This window comes from Nycticebus coucang, chromosome 2, assembly GCF_027406575.1.
Source record: "Nycticebus coucang isolate mNycCou1 chromosome 2, mNycCou1.pri, whole genome shotgun sequence".
NCBI lineage: Eukaryota > Metazoa > Chordata > Mammalia > Primates > Lorisidae > Nycticebus > Nycticebus coucang.
This window is the reverse complement of record NC_069781.1, coordinates 99,375,938-99,395,151: the sequence shown is the minus strand read 5'-3', so window position 1 is coordinate 99,395,151 and position 19,214 is coordinate 99,375,938. Positions and strand designations below refer to the sequence as shown.

General features: G+C 34.6%; 1 protein-coding gene and 1 long non-coding RNA gene across 4 annotated transcripts in view; one reads left to right on the top strand and one right to left on the bottom strand.

The window, feature by feature from the left end:
* The window catches only part of LOC128575489 (uncharacterized), a 74,873-nt gene extending 59,148 nt beyond the window's left edge, over positions 1-15,725 (bottom strand). The window contains exons 1-2 of the long non-coding RNA XR_008377000.1: positions 15,576-15,725; positions 6,179-6,277 (exon numbers count right to left, since the gene is read on the bottom strand). This is a non-coding gene — a long non-coding RNA (uncharacterized LOC128575489). The remainder of the gene's footprint in view (positions 1-6,178; positions 6,278-15,575) is intronic.
* Positions 15,726-15,798: 73 nt separating this feature from the next.
* Positions 15,799-19,214, top strand: part of ERCC6L2 (ERCC excision repair 6 like 2) — a 145,944-nt gene continuing 142,528 nt past the window's right edge. For 2 of the 3 annotated variants that reach the window (XM_053577142.1, XM_053577146.1), the window contains exon 1: positions 15,799-16,245. In XM_053577142.1, coding sequence (XP_053433117.1) covers positions 16,161-16,245 — 85 coding nt within the window. In that variant the 5' untranslated portion in view covers positions 15,799-16,160. The remainder of the gene's footprint in view (positions 16,246-19,214) is intronic. The other variant, XM_053577155.1, reaches the window with a different exon arrangement.

The following is a 19,214-nucleotide window of genomic DNA, read 5'->3' as shown; positions in this document are numbered from 1 at the left end:
ACAAACACACATACACACACCTCTGTAAGTATATATGCGTATACGTGTATGTGTGAGATATGAATCTGTTTCTTCTCAATATGGTGAACTGTTTTTTCCTATTACCATATATTAATAGTAAACAGGTTGTCCTTTGCCCAAGATTTTGTGGTACTTTGTTATATACCATCTAACATCTCCATTCTGTTCCATTACTTCATTTGTCAGTTATTGCACCAGTACCGTACTACTTTTTTTTAAAAAATTACTATAGCTTTGCTGTGTATCTTAAATTTTGGTAGGGCTAATTCCCCTCTCTTCCCACTTAACTCTTTTTTCAAAATTGATTCAGCCATTTGTGGATCTTTATTCTTCTGTTTACATTATAAAATAAGTATTTGAAGTCCTCAAAAGGACTACAAATTTCAGTTGGCATGCTATAAAATTTATGCTAATGTGTGGGGGGGGGAAATAGGTATTTTTCAGAATTCTATCCATGAAGATAAACTATATCTCTATATACAGGGTGTCTGAAAGGTCGCCATACAGAGGAAAATTAACAAACTCATACTATTCTCTATTTTGAATATTTTTTATATTTACATAAACACATAGAGAAATATTTTGTAAATATTTTATAAAATTTTGTAAGAAACGTTTGTAATACAGTACATTTAGCTATAATTTCCCATTTTCCCTTTGTATGTGTGCATGGTGACTTTTGGGATACCCTGTGTTTAGAACTTTTTGTTCCATGAAGGGGTTTAAAACTTGCTCTATAGAGGTCTTACATATTCTTTCCAAAGTTTACTGATGTGTCATAAGTTTTCTATTGCTACATATAGTAGCTTATTTTTTATTATGTTTTCTAGATATTCATTGTTGGCATAAAGACATGTTAGTGTCTTTTTAATATTGATCTCGTTCCCAGCAACTTTGCTGAACTTCATGATTTGTTTTACCCTCCTAACATGTTATAATATCTATAGTATTTATATATAATCCTTCCCTTTGCATTTATACAATATTTTTGCCTTGAACACTTTTGATAGATTTAAGACTGGTACTGTGGCTTTTTTATTTGGAAAACTTAAATGCAATGGGATACTCTGACCTTTTAAAATTGTTTATATTTCTTTTGTATATTTTTAATGCTTTTAATTTCTACTTTTTTTGTGTCTTTTTGTTTTAACTGCCTCCATTCTTACATTTAGTGCTTTGTTTTATAATCTGAGTACCATTTACATTTACTGTAATTACTGTTGTATCACGATTTATTTTTGCATTTCATATTTCCTTTCACTGCATTGCTTTTTCTTTCTTTTCTTACTCTTTCTCATCTTCCTTGTCTTCTTTCAAATACACAAAAATGACTTCTGCTGGTTTGAGATTTATATTCTAATTTTATTCTTCTAGAAAGTTATCCATAACTTATTAAGACCTATTGTTACAATTTTTATTTTTTAATTTCCCAAGGGTATTAACATCTGCCTCTTTCCTCAGACAATATAAATAATTTAGTATTCTCTCACCTCTCTTCCATTCCTCTTTAAAATGTGTTGGTTAATATCATCTAAATGTAGAATTTTATATTGGAAGTGTTATGGACGTGTTTTGTTCATTTATTTATCTTTTTTCTTTTCATTATTTCCTTTTGCCCGCTTTTTAGATAATACATTTTAAAAAGTTATTTGCTTACATTTTCCCCATATCATATTCAGCATCATTCTGAATTTACTTATTTTTGTACAGGAGTACAAAATTCCCCAAAGTTAGTTTATTACACTGTGGTACAATAGTCAGGACATAAAATGCTAACCATTTTAATGTTTAATTGTAATATAATACATATAAACATTTGTGTCTTCTTTAATATCTTTCAGCAACATTTTGCAATTTTTAGTGTATAAATTTTTTATCTCCTTTTTTATATGAATTCCTGTGTTTTGCTTTTTATTGTTGTTTTTGGCTGTGGGGTAATGCTATTGTAAATTGAATTATCTTCTTTATTTTCCTTTTGGATTATTCATTGCCAGTTGTGTGTAGAAATTCAACTGATTTTTCTGCACATTGATTTTGTAACTTCTTGAATTGGTTTAGTAGTTCTAACAGATTTGTATATGTATTTCTACATATAAAATGATGTGATGTGTGAGCAGATAATTTTACTTCTTTTGTTCCAATTTGGATTCCTTTTATTTTTCTTGCCTAATTGTTCTCTGAATTCTAGCACTATGTTGAATAGAAGTGGAAAAAGCAGGCATCCTTGCCTCATTCCAGATATTAGAGGAAAAGCTTTCAGTCTCATCACTGAGCATGATTTTTAAGCTGTGGGGTTGTTCATATATGGCTTTTATTATGTTGAGGTAGTTTCCTTTTAGCTCCAATTTGGTGAGTGTTTTTATCGTGAAAGGGTGTTAAACTGTGTCAAATGCATCAAATCTGTATCAGTTGAGATGATTGTGGGTTTTTATTCCATTACTCATTAATGTGGTTTAGTACATTTATGAATTTTATATGTTTGCTAGTATTTTCTTAAGTATTTTTGCATCAATAATCATAAGGATATTGACTAGTGCGTAGCTTTCTCATCTGGTATTGTCTTTGGCGTGGTATTAGGTTGAGAGGTGCACAGGAGTCTTATAGTGCTGGCCTTATAAAATAAGTTGGAAAGTGTTCGCTCTTTAATTTTTGGAAAAGTTTGAAAAAGATTGGTATTAATCCTTCTTTGAATGTTTGGTATAATTCACCAGTGAAGACATCTGATCCTGGACTTTTCTTTGTTGGGTGGTTTATGATTACTGATTCAATCTCCTTACGACTTTTAAGATTTTGTTTCTTTATTATGATTCAGTCTTAGTAGCTGTGTATTTGTAGGAATTTGCCCATTTTATCCAGGTTACACCAATTTGTTGGTGAACAATTGTTCAGGATACTCTTAAAATCCTTTTTATTTCTGTAAAATCAGTAGCAATGTTTCCTCTTTCATTTTTGATTTTAGTTTTTTGTCTTCTTTTTATTAGCTAATCTAGCTAGAGATTTGTCAATTTTCTTTTAAAAGAACTCTTAGTTTTGTTGATTTTTTTTTCTATTCCCTATCTCTTATCTAATCTTTATTTGCTTCTTTTGCTAGCACTGGGTTTAATTTGTTCTCCTTTTTTAGTTCCATAAGGTAGAAAGTTATATTGCTGATTTGAGATCTTTCTTCTTTTTTTTAATATAAGCATTTGTGCTATAAGTTTCCCTCTTAGCACTACTTTCACTGTATCTTATTAGTTTTAATGTGTGTTTTCATTTTCATTTGTCTCAAGATATTTTCTAATTTCCCTTGTGATTTCTTTTTTGACCCCTTGGTTGCTAAAGAGTGTGTTGTTTAATTTCCACACGTTTCTAAATTCTTCTTTTTTTCCTTCTGTTGTCAACTTTTAGTTTCATTCCATTGTAATTTGAAAAGGCAGATAGTATGATTTCTATCTCTTTAAATTTATTAAGGCTTATTTTGTTGTTTAACATGTGTTCTATCCTGAAGAATGTTCTACATGCTCATGAGAAAAACATATATTCTGCTGTTCTTGGGTATAGAATCCTGTATTTGACTGTTAGATCCAGTATGTCCTCTCTTTCATTATTGATCTTCTGTCCAATTGTTCTATCCATTATTGAGAGTGGGGTCTTAAAGTCTCCTGCTATTATTGTAGTCAACAGGGTTTTTTCAATAGGGCCTTCCTGTGGCAAACTCTCTGAGGCTTTATGTGGCTGAGATTATTTTTATTGCACTCTACTATTTAAATGAGGACCTGGATGAGTGCAAAATTCTAGCTTCATAGATTTTTTTGCTCTTTCTACAGAAGTTTTTAGAAGTGTCTAAATGAATATGTTACCTCTTGGTTTATAAACGATCTTCTGTTTCTCTCTGAAAGCCTTTAGAAATTTTTCTTGTTGTCGATATTCTTAACTTTTACTATAATGGGTCTAAGTGTGAAAATTATTCCAATAACAGTAACTTGTATCATTTAACTGTGTAAGAATCTATTTATTCTCTATGTTTTAGTTGCAATTTTTGGACATGTTAATGTTTTCAGGTTTTATTAGGGCAAGACCCATGTCTTTCTGATGGATGGTTGTATCTTCAGTGCCTAGCAGTGTTCCCAGCATATGGTTGGTGTGCTAAATAAGTATTTGTTGGGTGAATGAAATGACTAAATAGATACCCAAGTGACTTATAACTTTTCTAAGATTCTCTAAAATGTGTTAATATTTGTTTTTTAATTTATCCCAATAATTAGAGAATTTTTATAGTAAAAATGTAAGAAATACTTAATAGAATTTAACATTAAATGGCGTTAGTTCCAGAAAACGGTTTATGAGTTATATGAAATACAAGAAAATATATAGTTAGGAAATGAACCATGAAAATTTAGCTTTATTAGCTAAATAAAGCATCATTGCCTTAAAATGTAGTACACCCACATCTAAAGTCTGAAAGATACTAGTCCTGATCAAAAGTGCATAAGCATGCCCTTACATACATTACAAGTATCCCACTGTACTTGGTCTATAGACCTTTCTTCCCTACTAACCTGTGACCAACATGGAGAAGCCATATGTTTTTGAAGGAATAATGCAGATGACAAAATTTGTACTGTGGTCTTTAGACTTGTAGTATATACCACTACATGATAATTAAAATGCTTACAAGTGGAAAAAAAAATGTAATTTACTTCCTTCAAGAATATCCATTTATATCAATGAATGTTAAAAGACAAATGTAGGAGAATAAATGGGGATATTCTTTGTTTCAATCATTCTTGTTATGGATTTGGGCTTATTTTGCTTCGAGAAATGATTATTAGACCATGTGTGAACCTTCCCCCCCACACCATCACTGTTCTTATTAATCACCTAAAGTTATAGCATTAATGTCCATCTTTGCCAGTCCTGTTAATTGGCAGGGTGCCACAGATAGGAACTAACATATTCTTTCTTGAAGAAAATTACTACGAAGCTTGACAGAAAAAAAAGAGAGAGAGAGAGAGAGAGATCGTCTCTTGGTTGTGAATATAAAAAGCCCGAGGACAATTCACGGCCGTAAGAGGCATTATTGTGATAACACTGGTAAATGCAAAAAGACCTTAAGAAAATGTTTTGCATTGTGTAATTCTTGTAGGCTTTTAGATATTGAGAACCTATTTGTAAAACTGAGCTATATAAATAATTAACAGTAAGAAAAATAAAGCCCATGTTTTTCTACAGAAATTGAATGAATTATCGAAATTTGAGAAGGTGTTAACAGTCTTGAAAATATGAATTCTTCGGGTTTTGCATTTCCACTGTGCAAAAGTGGTGTGGGATATTTCAACCAGTCTGTCAAATAATCTATGCATAAATTGGAGAGAGCAGTTCCCCTGAAAGAGTTGCTTTATATTAAAAAAAAAAATAGTATCCAGTTTAAAAATAAACTCACTTACCTTTTACATGCTTTTCATATTTCCCTGTCTTAATTAATTCCTCAAGTTAATTTTTTTCAACCACATATTGTCAATTCTTGGATTGTGCCATCTTATTCAAATGCAGTGATGAATTTAAGGCACTGTGAAAAAGATCCTTACAAAGGAAGCATTAATTCTATATGTGTGTGCAGAATAAACTAATCAAGTCTACACGTCCTATACTGGCCATACAACTCCCTTTTAACATTGTTTAATGGTAGCTAAAGTGTCACTCACTTTGGGAACATTTTTGAAAAGTAAAATTCTGGCAACTACTTTTATGAAATACAGTAGAACCTCCATAGTTGACCACCTCCCGACCCTGACCACCTCAAGTTGACCTAACTTTCATAGACCAGACACGCACCACATGTATGTATTAGTGCAGTAGGCCTAGCTCCTTATGGTGACCACCTCCATATTATGACCAGTTTGTTAGTCAATGTTCAGAGGTTCTACTGTATAGATACACTTTAAAATAGATATACTTTAAAATAAATACATTTTAAATTTGAACTTAGACTGGGCATGGTGGCTCATGCTTGTAATCCTAGCACTCTGGGAGCCCGAGGCAAGTGGATTGCTTGAGCTCAGGAGTTCAAGATCAGCCTGAGCAAGAACAAGAAAAAATTAGCCAAGCATTGTGGGAATAATAATAAAGTTAATAATAAAGGTAATAAAGTTAATAATAAAGGTAATAATAAAGTTACCTGGGAGGCTGAGGCAACAGGATCACTTTAGCCCAAGAGTGTGAAGTTGCTGTGAGATGTGATGCCATGGCACTCCACCTAGGGCAACACAGTGAGACTCTGTCTCAAAAAAGAAAATAAATAAAAATAAAAATAAGTAAAATAAAATTAAAACTTAAAAAATTAAAAACATGTCTATATAACTTCTCTTTTGAAACAATTTATCTTGCTTGAAGAATTTAAGCAATGAAAATTTAAAGAAAATCACCAAAGATGAAGCAATGTGGCCTAAACTAACTGATGGAAATTTTATCTTCAGCAAAAATCACATAGAATTTTAGACTTGAAATGAACCCTATTGGTCATGTAATCTGAAGACCACTAGGGGAGCCCATGGTTAAGACAGAAAAAAATTTTCACCCTACAATATTTAATATGATCCAGATATCTAATGTTTCTGTCCTGCTTAATAAAAATGATAAAGTATTATAAATCTACATTTATGGGGATTATCTTAATATTATTAAAATGTAATTCATGTTACTATAACTAGAATCTTTATGGGGAGGAAGCTTGTATTATGAATATGTAATGAAATTTTGGAGCCTTAGTATCTTTTTTGTCATTTTCCTGGATGGGCAAAAGCATTTCTATGGCACTTACTTCAGCCCATTTTCTATGCTACAATGTTTCTGAATATATTAACATATCTGAGGGAAGGGAAGGGAGTAAGTATCAAATCCAAGCATTATTTGTTAATATTTTATCTGAAATCATATTCTATTTTCAATTTAGCTTTCAAAAGTTAGTTCTGACATTTTAAAATGTCATTGTAATAAAGCCTGTATTTGTTGTATTATTCAAATGTATTGATTTACATTTAAGTTTTTAAACATTATACCTTTGTTTAGGCTAACAAAGTTGAGTAGCATGCTCTGATACGGGTATGTTAGTGTTTTATGCTTATTTTTTTCATAAAAGTTGATCATCTAAAATAGACTTCTTATAAATGTTTCATATTTGTACATTTGATTGTCATTAAGTTAAAATCTTACAAAAATTAAGATCTTTTTTTTATTATTAAATCATAGCTGTGTACATTAGTGCAATTGCCTATACCCATCTAAGATGCACCATAGATGTGGCCCCTCCCATTACCCCCCCTCCACCAAAACCTCCCCCCTCCCTTCCTCTTCCTTGGCCCTTTCCCCATAGTCTTGTGCTACAGTTGGGTTATAGTCTTCATGTGAAAGCTATAATTTAGCTTCATAGTAGGGCTGAGTACATTGGATACTTTTTCTTCTATTCCTGAGATACTTTGCTAAGAAGAATATGTTCCAGCTCCATCCATATAAACATGAAAGAGGTAAAGTCTCCATCTTTCTTTAAGGCTGCATAGTATTCCATGGTATACATGTACCACAATTTGCTAGTCCATTCGTGGGTCGATGGGCACTTGGGCTTTTTCCATGACTTAGCAATTATGAATTGGGCTGCAATAAACATTCTGGTACAGATGTCTTTGTTATATTGTGACTTTTGGTCTTCTGGGTATAAACCTAGTAAAGGAATTATAGGATCGAATGGCAGGTCTATTTTTAGGTCTCTAAGTGTTCTCCAAAAAAAGCTCATCATCCTTAATCATCAGAGAAATGAAAATCAAAACTACTCTGAGATATCACCGAACCCCAGTAAGAGTAGCCCACATAACAAAATCCCAAAACCAGAAATGTTGGCGTGGATGTGGAGGAAAGGGCACACTTCTACATTGCTGGTGGGAATGCCCACTAATACGTTCCTTCTGGAAGATCTTTGTTAAATAAAAGTATGCCAAAAGAAAGGCCTTGAACATAATCTTCTAGGTATCATTAACATGCAATTTCTGACACGTAAACAATGAAATACAGTCCTGTTGATTTAAAAGAGTTAGAATAAAGGCACATCTTGTAAGGCAACTACCTTGTATGTGCTTCTACCAATGTATAATTATGCTACTTCCTTCCACTTATATGGTATTTGATAGCTATGAAGGCTGACTGGAAAATTTGAAAATGTGAAAAGAGCTTGCTGAATTGTTCTTTATTTTTCTTTCTAAATTTAAATCTTTCTAAAAGTTTTTCATTTTAGTTTTAAATTTACTTGAACTTTAACTTTGTGTATACTGTTAGACAGAAATCCAACCCTCCTCTGTGAAAAAACAATTGTTTCAGCACTATTTATAGAACAGTTTCTCCTTTCCTTTTTGATGTCTTATCAAAATTGCCTTGATCCTTCCTGGTACTTTATTTATATAAAATTTATAATCCACTTGTACAGGGAAGACACCCTGATAGTAATTTGGCAAGGAATTGCACTACAGATTAATTTGGAGAAAACTGACATATTTTATTATATTGAGTTTTCGTACCAGGAACATAGTATATCTGTCATTTTATGTAGGTTTCCAAAATGGCTTTATTATTACCTCTGTAATCATCTTGCACACATTTTAAAAGTAATTACTAGCATTCTTATATATTTTTGGTTGCTATTATAAAAGTACCCTTTTTTTAAATTGGTATCTTGTAATTTGTGTTCCTCCTGTTTAGGAATGCAATTGATTTTTATAAACTGCACTTGTATCTACAGTTCTGAGTATTCCTTTTCAATACCTATAATTTACATCTGGCAATCTTTTATTAGTAAATGATTAGGACCAATGCTGAACAGAAGTAGTGATAATAACATCTGTGTTTTCACAGTTTTAAAAAGAGAGTGTCTAACATTTCACTATTATGTGTGGTGCAGGTTTGGAACAGATACCCTTTATTACATTAAAGAATTTTCCTTCTATAGCTATTTGGTTAATATTTGGTAGAGTTTTATAAAACGATTTTGCTATAAGATAATCTCAGAATTTTCCCCCTTTATCTATTAATGTGGTAAATTACACTACTAGATTTCCCAATTTTAAGCTATGCATTATTATTACTATTATTCAAAATTAGATCTGGTTGACAGTCTTTGGTTTAGAATTTTTGTATACAATTACTAGTGAAATTTGCTTGTAATTTCATTTGTCATGATATGTCCTTATTAGATTTTGCTATCAAGATTTAACAAGTTTATAAAATAATTTGTGAGTATTCCTTTTTTTGTATTCTCTGGAAGAATTTATGTAATATTTATCTATTCCTTTTACTATTTGGTAGAACTTTTCTGTATAGCCCCCTGTATCTGGTCTTTTCCTTGTGGAGTGATCATATCTTACTGCAGCCTCAAACTCCTGGGCAAAAGTGACCCTATTGCCTCAGCCTCCCAAGTAGCTGGAACTACAGGTGCATGCTGCTATGCCTGGCTAATTTTTAAAATAAATTTTTGGAAGAGATGAGAACTTGCTATGTTGCCCAGGCTGGTCTCAAACTCCTGACCTCAAGCAATTCTTCCACTTGAGCCTCCCAAAACACTAGGATCAGAGGTATGAGGCCCTAGTATTATACACCTGGGACATTTTCAACTGTTGACTACAAGTTTATCTGAAAGTTAACAGACTTATTTGAGGTTTCTTCTCCTTTTTGATATATCTCCAAAAAGATACACCTTTTAAAACTTTGTTATGAAGTTTTTTAGAGTTTTTTATTCTGTTGTCCCTGGAATTCGTTTGTTACTCTTTTTGTAAATGAAGTTGGAAGCACAGATCGTTAATTTTCAGCTTTTTAAAAAATAAGCATTTATTATGCTCTAAGTATAGTTTCTCACAAACTTTGCCATGTAGTATTTCTATTATTATTCAGTCCTAATGGATGTTGAAACAAGACTCATTTATATGCATAATACTCATTCAAATCTACACTGAGAGCTATTTTTTTTCTCTAGACCCTTGAAAGAAAACTAGAAAAAATCCTCTGATTTTGCTCAAAAAAAAAAAAAAAAAAAAATGTGTGGTTACCTCTTGCCACTAAAAACAGACAAACCAAAAGTCTCAGTTTGTAGTTAATAAATCCATTGCAATGCAAAATTTAAGACTTCCCCTTTAGGAGCTTACACTTGCTACTGGTGACTTGTTTGCTATAGAAAATGTGGTGGTGATTGCTGCTTTTATATGACTTATACCTCATCTTCTCTTCCTTCCTAGCTTGCTTCTGACTAGGGCTTATTTGGAAAAAGGGAGATAAAGTAAGAAACAGGAAAGATCTTATTTAACTAGTACTGCCATGATATTGGATAGGCCCACCTTGGACATCTTTCTGTATTGGATGCTTTTCCGTGTTCTTCAGAGTCACTATTTTACCACAGGTCCTCCATTAAAGTCATGAAGCCTTGGTTAGCTTTCATTTACCTCTAACCCACATGTGCTGCAGAGAAAATGTCTGCTTTTGTTCTAATAAACTCTGAGAGTAAGTGGCCCCAAATATGTGAATCTTTCCTACTCAACTCAGAGCAGTTAGCCAGACATAGCACTTGACCTTCAGATTTCTAAAGTTTGTGTCAAATAGTCCACCATATCCCACAAATTTCAGGAATGCACATCAAACTTTCCAAGTGATCCCTCTGAAGGCCCTTTTGTTTGTCTTGAGGTGAGGGACTTAGCAATGCAATCGTCCCATCAAAAACATTTTCTCTTTATCTAATCTCCCATTCTCAATCCTTTTATATCTTCATGTAGGTGAAGGGATAGGATAATAAAATCTATGTTAATGACTTCCCTCGGAAATTCTATGTAGAATTCTATTTTTTAACGTGAGGTTTGTCATCTTAGGTCTCAGCTGAAACCATTCTAAAAACATTCCATTTTTTAACTCAAATGTATATTTATTTTTTAATCTCGATCATGATTTTTTTCTCTGGCCCATAAATTATTTAGAAGTGTGTTTTTTACACTTCCAAAGATACCTTTAAAAATATTTTAAATATTGACTTCTCAATTCATAGTGAGAGGATACCCAAGAAGGATGAGGTCTAGGAGAACAGGTCTTCTCAAGGAGACCACAAGGATACAACTGCGGGGTCCTCTCCATGGTGACTCAGCTTTTGGGAATTTGTAAACTTCCTAGAACTTGGAAATTTCCACTTCTGTGAAATCCTGTAGTTCTGTGGGGGCTGGAATAGCATCTCCCGCTTGATTCAAACTGGCCATTGAGAAAGGTATCTGTGGGTTGGAACTTTTTGACTGGAGATAAAAAGGGAAAGACCAAGGCAGTCGGGGAGCGAGGCCATTTGGAATTCTTCTATGTCATAAGCTCCCGGCCAGTGACTAAAGCACTTTCTCTTAAAAACATGGTGTTTGGGTGCTCTTTCTGTCTGTTGGGCCTCCTTTTCTTGCAATAACAGGATCATAGAACATGATCTGTATTAAGTAGTTTGTTGAAAGCTGTTGAGACCTGCTTTATAGTTCACGATCAGTTTTTGTTCTGACAATAGAGTATTCTATATACGTCCATTAGAGCCAGACTGTTAAATGTTTGGTTCATATTTACTTTTCTTTTTAATCTGATAATTACTAGTGAAGTATATTAAAAATTCTGTGTTTGCGGACCTACTACTTTCCTTTTGAAATTCTGCAACTTGCATTTATTTTTAGACTGTTAGTACATGGCAAGAAGTTCAGAATAATTTTACCTTCTTGGGTTTAAAAAAACTTTCATTTATTTAACTTATTTATCCCTAAAGCTTTTTGCATTAAATCTTATTTTGTCTGATATTAATATTTTGAGCCATCTCAACTCTATTTTTCCTCTTTACTGCTTCTCTATCTTGTTTACTTTCAACAACTTTGCCTTTTTTTTTTTATTTTAGGTGTATGTCTTGTAAGTGATACACAGCTGGATTTAGTTTTTACCCAATGAGAGTACCCTTGGCCAGGCAAATTCAATCCTTTATTTAATCACTTATTGCTCTTACTGAGATACACATTTTTACTATTTTGTGCTATTAATTCTGGTTTTGCTTTATTCCACCCCCCCTTTCCTGCTTTGTATTGGATTGTGAATTTTCTTTATTACCCTTTCTTCTGATGACAACATGCTATATGTCCCTTTACTATTCCATTACATTTATCCTGACATTTAATGTGAACTATTCATTATTAGTATCTTTACCCTTCTCTTCCAATGGAAGCATCCTAAACACTTTTCATTCTTTCACTGTCATATTTTATAAGTTATTGTCCACTATTAAATTTCCTTTATTTTTATACATCCAAAATAAGTAGTTATTATTTAGAGTCAATAGTTGTTTATCAATTTTGTTAGGCTAAACCATTTCTTACATTTCAGATATTTTTTTTGAATTCAAAACCCTTTAAAAGACCTTCTAGTTATGCGTTCATTCATATTGTGTGAAAATATTCTCATTTTGCCCTCATTGAAGTTCTATAAAATTCTAGGTTGATAGTTATTTTCTCTTTGCACTTTGAAGTTACTAGCCCATTGCCTCCAGGCTTGTTACTATTGGGAAGACTGTTGTTATTTAAATTGTCATTTCATTGAAGAAAGGCAAGGTGTCTTGTAACAGCTGTTTCAAGATTGCTAGTTTCTTCTATAATTTCATTTTTATATTTTTTATTTATACTGAATGCAATTCATTATAGTTCCCAAATCTAAGGATGGCAGCTACTATCTCTTTTCCCATCCTCAATCTTTTCAGCACTTCTGAAAATCCAATTAGAAGGCATTTCAGACCTTTGCCTCATAGGCTCCACTTCATTTTGTCTTTCTTTTGTGTTTTCCATCTATATGACTTTATTGACGAGCATTTAGCATCTTTTATTTAGAACTTTCAGTTCATGAATTCTTTTTTTTTTTTTTGTAGAGACAGAGTCTTACTTTATGGCCCTCAGTAGAGTGCCGTGGCCTCACACAGCTCACAGCAACCTCCAACTCCTGGGCTTAAGCGATTCTCTTGCCTCAGCCTCCCAAGTAGCTGGGACTACAGGCGCCCTCCACAACACCCGGCTATTTTTTGGTTTTGCAGTTTGGCCGGGGCCAGGTTTGAACCCGCCACCCTCGGTATATGGGGCCGGGGCCTTACCGACTGAGCCACAGGCGCCGCCCTCATGAATTCTTTATTAAGATGTGTTTAATTTGCTCTTTAACTTACCATTAAGTTTTGATTTCAGTAGTTTTAAGTTTTTATTTCTAAAAGTTTTGGTTTTTAGAAATCAATTTGGTGTGTTTTACCTTTTGTTTCCTTTCTCATGTTTTTGGCTCATTTTTAAAAATATCAATAAATATTTTAACCATATTTTAAAAGATTTATATTTAAATTTAAGATTTAATTTAAATTATTCTCTCTTTCTGTGCATGCTTTCCCTACTGGCTAGTATTCACAAAAACTTGTTTCTGTGTATATTTTGTAGTTTCTGCATTCTGAATTGTTAGAAGGGGCTTTATCTTTGGGAGCTCTGAGTAGTCTTTATATTTTGATATGTTTTCCTCTAGAAAGCATGTGCTTGCTTCTTTCTAGCAACCTGGATGCAATTAAATAAATGGACCTCTCGAAAAAATAAGACAATATTATACAACTAGTCATTTCAGTTGAGGAAAGAAATCAAACTTCTGCGGTAGTTACAGGGGGAAAAATGTAAGCTTTATTAAAATTTCCATTTGCCATTCTGATTTTGGAGAAAATGTGAAGACTTTAAGTAGAACAGATATATTTCATAAATTCCAAGAAGCAGAGTTTTCCAGATTTAAAGATTTCCCAAATCAGGATGTATGTTACGATCAAGAGTTATAATCATAATCAGCAGTGTTTTTTCTCTTTTTAGCTGTACACAAAATGTCCTATAATTCATGATGTTTTATGTTAGAATCTAGTCTAAAATTCTAATCTAAGTAATAATGTACTACTAACCATTAGCCAAAATATTAAACTGAAGCAATGGCTATGCATAATGCAACTTTCAAATGGATGCATTCTACTGTAACAACAGTAATGGCAATGTATATATTCCTTACTTATGACCAGGCACTGTTTTAGTTTTACTTAATTATCTTATTTCTTATAATTTCTCTTTTTAGGTAGGTTACTATTAGGAGCCTGATTATTAGGGTCCCAGGTGAGTACACTGAAACACAGAGAAGTGACTTGGCCAACGTCTTACACATAGCAGATGAATTACATGTTTCTCTTAGAATCAAAATTTTACCTACTAGTGAGCAAGTAAGTAAAATTGTAGATTAAGTATTTTAGGAAAACATACTACTAATTTTTAATATTTTCTAACATTTAATTAACTAAATATTAATAATTAAATATAAATGTTTAACTTAATTTAATATTCTTTTAATATATAATTAATATTATTTACTAATTTAATATTCTTTTAATATTTAATATTCTGCCCCCAAAATGAAATCTATTTGGATAGTAAATAGACATAATGCTTTCCTAATTAAGGCCCCATAGTAGGTAGAATGATGTTCCCAAATATATTCACCTTCTAATCCCTTAAACCTGTGAATATGCTACCTTACATGGCAAAAGGACTCTGCTGATGTGATTAAGACTGTGGACCCAGAAATGAGATTATTCTGGATTATTCAAGTGAAACCTTAAAAATCAAAGAATTTTTCCCAGCTGCAATCAAGACACTTGACTATGGCAAAGTTAGCCAAATGCAACTTCACTGGCTTTGAAAATGAAGGAAAACCACCAAGCTGCGGAATGGAGACAGAAGCTGGAAAAGGCAAGGAAATTATTCTCTTGTGGAGTTTTCAGAAATGAATGAAGCCCTGCTAAAACCTTGATTTTAGCCTGAGAGTTGTGTAGGACTTCTGGCCTACAGAACTGTAAGATAAATTAAAATACATTTGTTCTGTCTCAAGTCACTGAATTTGTGATAATTGGTAATAGCTGCAATAGGAAATGAATGCAAACCAATTCAGGCTAACCTAAATCAATGAAATGTTGATTTCATTTTAACAAAAACATTTCAAACATGCGTAGATGTCATTTTTGGATTAATCTCTAATGTATGGAAAAGGATTAGATAGGCAGTATCCATCTTTGAAACTCGGGAGCAGTATGCTGCCCTGAAGATGCTTGCTTACTGAGTCTAAATGGCTAGCTTAGTTTTTCCACAATGTGTTATGTAAAAACCACTGGTAACTTCAGATGGTACAGAGAAAAATGCTTTGTTAACAGTATTTTTACGTTTACCTTCTACATATGGCTAATTTTGCTGGTTTTACAGTTAAAGACGATATTTATGATTTACTATACGGTGTATGACCCAAGAAAATGCACAATTTCACTGGGCTTCCTGTGGGTGTCCTGGTGCTGCACTCCAGGAGGGCGTGGTAGGCGTGCTGCAACTCGACGAAAGAAGCAAGCACTACATTTAAGTCAGAAGGACAAAGACCGGGGGACGATGATATTCACCAGGCCACCGCTCTCCTTACCAGCCGTGGAAACACCGACCCACGTACAAACTTACCAATCCCTCTCAGCCTCTCCCTGCAGCAAAACGCGCGCCAGCCCAGCCAGCGATGTCAAACCTCGCGACACTTGCAATTATCGCGGATCTTTCTTTTACCGGCCCCCCTCGGCTCGGCCAGGCAGGAAGATTGCTCCGCCTACTTAAAAAAAAAAAAAAAAGGTTTCGTTCTCGTGAGATCCTGGTGACAGTTCGGGAGCCTGTTCTCGCGGGATTTTCCAAGTTATGGTTGGAAGTTGCTGTAGGCAGTAGAAGGAGGCCTGACACGAGAGGGAGATTTAGGGTTCGTGGTGCCCGCCTCTGGTCTTCTCCGGGCTTTGAAGTTCGGGACGTGTAGGTGAACCCCGCCTTGTCAACCTCACATAGAGCCCCCCGGCTCTGCTGCTCCTTCGGCATCACCTGCCCTCCCATCCCCAGTTTTTCCTGGGGTCCCCTCATACGCCACTTTTGCTACCTCCTGCCCCGTCCCGTGGCCTCCGGCTCCAGGGGAGCCATGTACGGAGGACGGCGGCGGGGAGTAGTGTTGGCCGCGACTGGCCCACTTGCCAGCTTTCTAGCTGTCCTTCGCTGCCTTCCGGGTGTTAAATGCAGCCGGGCTGCCAGGCCCCTACCCCTGGCCAGATGGATCCCTCCTCGGCTCAGAAGTCCGGTGCCGAAACCTCCTGCAAAGGTATAAACTCCCAGTTCGCCTCTCTGCCCGGACGCCTGTCTTCGACTGCGTAGAGCTGGACCGACCTTCGGTTTGGGGTTTTACCCTGTAGTTCCCCTGAATGACAGCTGCAGATTGTGAACCTCTCCAGGGCTGGGACCAATTCTTTGCGATTCCATGTTGAGAACCGGGATTCTGGAGTGCTTACTATGGGCTAGACGCGGGGTCACATAAATGCTCTGCACACCCCATCTCATTTTATCACAAGAATCATTAACTCAGTTTTACATACAGTTTACTTGGATCTAGTGCTTTGCGAGCAATTTGGGGCAGTTTCTTCATAGTAAAACTGAGTTAATGATTCTTGTGATTAAATGAGATGGGGTGTGCAGAGGATTTATGTGACCCCGCGTCTAGCCCATAGTAAGCACTCAGTAAATTTAGATATTTTAATTTTTTAACCCTTGTATGCCATAGTTGTTAGTGAGTGGGACAAGTTTATGGTTAAGTAGATGAATTAGGTATTTAGTTGTTTACTTTTATTGAACTATATGATATATTCAGTTCTGGCCTTTTAGACCACCCTTAATGGGTAGCCAAGAGAGTATTTAAGGAAGGTGTGGTTTTCTGCCACAAGTCAACCGCCATGTATTATGGCCTCCAAATCTATGGCTTCCATTAATGACAGCGAAATAACAAAAGTGATTGTTCTGTGCCCAGCAATATGCTGATGATTGATCTATTTTCTGTCCTTTGAGGAATATATCCATCTATTAAATAGATGAGGAATTCAAGGCTAAAGCTCAGAGAGGGTAAGTAACAAGCCTGAAGTCTGAGGACTAGACATTGATGATGCTGTAATTCAGGGACCACACATTTAAATCCCTATAGTAGCCTAGCAGGTAAAAATGAATGCCAAGTGTTCATTATGGTGACTGGGATGCTCATTCTTCAGTTAAATTTTCTGAAGGAATCAATCACTTTGGTATTTAAGGAAAGAATACTGATGGAAAGAACAGAAAGCTGAGGGCCCTGAGGTGAGACTGTGCTTTTCATAGTTGAGCAATAGCAAGGAGGCCAGTTTGGAAGGAAAGAGGGACCAGATCATAAGGAGACTTACCTCCATTGTCCTGTGAAATCCAGCAGGAAATCCTCCCAATTTAAACAATTTATTCTGGAGTTTGGTTGCTGAGAGATTTCATTCTTAGATCAAACTTAACTGAATCCATTTAGTTCCAGAAATTATCCAAACTTGGGAACCAAAAAGGTTCCTGTGAATTGTGTAATTCCCTTAAGGCTTTTTGCACATGTTGTACCACCTGAAATACTCTTCTTAGTCTCCCTTCCCTTTTAAATTATGTTTCCTAACGCTCCTTCTCATAGTGTTCTGTTCTCTTCTTCCAACATGCTAATTATAATTACATGTTTGTGTAATTTTTAGTTTCTGTCTCTCTCACTAGATACCAAGGAACTATGAAATTAAGAGTCCATTTTCATTAATAAATTTCAGCACATGTTTATTGATTGTCTGCTGTGTGTTGGGCCTGGGGATCAAATTCTGAACAACACAAAACTTTTTCTTAAAAGAAATTACTCTGTTAGTATAAGAAAAAGACAAAAACAAGTAGACATGATAATTAAATATTGTAAGTGATATGGAAGTAAGAAGATGCTGAGATAGAGAATGATAGGGCGCTTAAAATAAGGTGACCTGAGAGCAGAGAGACTGGGTGTGAATAATTTAGGAAAAAGCTGATGGTGGCGTGTTTTAGGGCAGATGTCAAGAAACTATTGCCAAATTTAGTCTGACACTTCTTTTTGTAAATAAAGTTTTATTAGAATAAATCCATGTACATTTGTTTATGTATTGTCTGTGTTTTCTTATACATTACAAGGACAAGAGAATGTATGGTCTGCAAAATCTAAAATAACAAGTAGCTAATATCTGAGTCTTTACAGAAGAAGTTTGCCAATTTTTACTTCAGAGTGATGGTGGTATGGAGGAAAGATATGGATTTTTGAAGTAGAACCAGGACATTCTGATGTGGAAGAAATAATATAAAAAGAGGATTGGGGTTGACGAAAAATTGGAGATGAGGAGGCCAGTTAATGAGTTGTAGGAAGACAAGTTACCATAATTTTTGACACTGGCTTTCTTCATTTTATATCCATCACGTGGTATCATACCTGCTGAATAATTTGTGCTTAAACCATACATATTGAATAATAAATGAATTAAGTAATAAAAAATGGGAAGACATTTTTGTGGTAGGCAAAAAAAAAAAAAATGATTTGAAACAGAGTGTATTAAGAATTGCTCTGGGATTACATGTGGGTTTTTTTTGTAGAGACATAGTCTCACTGTACCGCCCTCGGGTAGAGTGCCGTGGCGTCACATGGCTCACAGCAACCTCTAACTCTTGGGCTTATGCGATTCTTTTGCCTCAGCCTCCTGAGCAGCTGGGACTACAGGCGCCCGCCACAACGCCCGGCTATTTTTTGGTTGCAGTTTGGTCGGGACTGGGTTTGAACCCGCCACCCTTGGCATATGGGGCCGGCGCCCTACTCACTGAGCCACAGGTGCCGTCCATGGGATTACATGTGGTTTTAAGGTCAAATAGTACCATTCTGAAAATAGGGCCCATTGAACCTATATGTTATTTTATTTCCATAGTGGATCGAAGTATTAGTTTCACATTAAAATACTACTGTCTTTAGAACAGTGTAACAGTTCTCAGTTTATATCCAAAGATTAGAATGGGAGAACAAATTTTTCCCTATGTACCCATGATTGTTATGGTAAAACAACCTTACCAAGATTAATGGGAATAATGGCTTTACTTTTGAGGAACAACTGATCAGAAATATAATGAGCTTCAGGCAATATAAACATGTCACATTGTAATCATGAATGTTGTAAAAATCTATCTTGAGTTCATCAGAAAAATCTATTTTTTTTATGGGAAATGTGTAAGAAAAATAATTCCCAA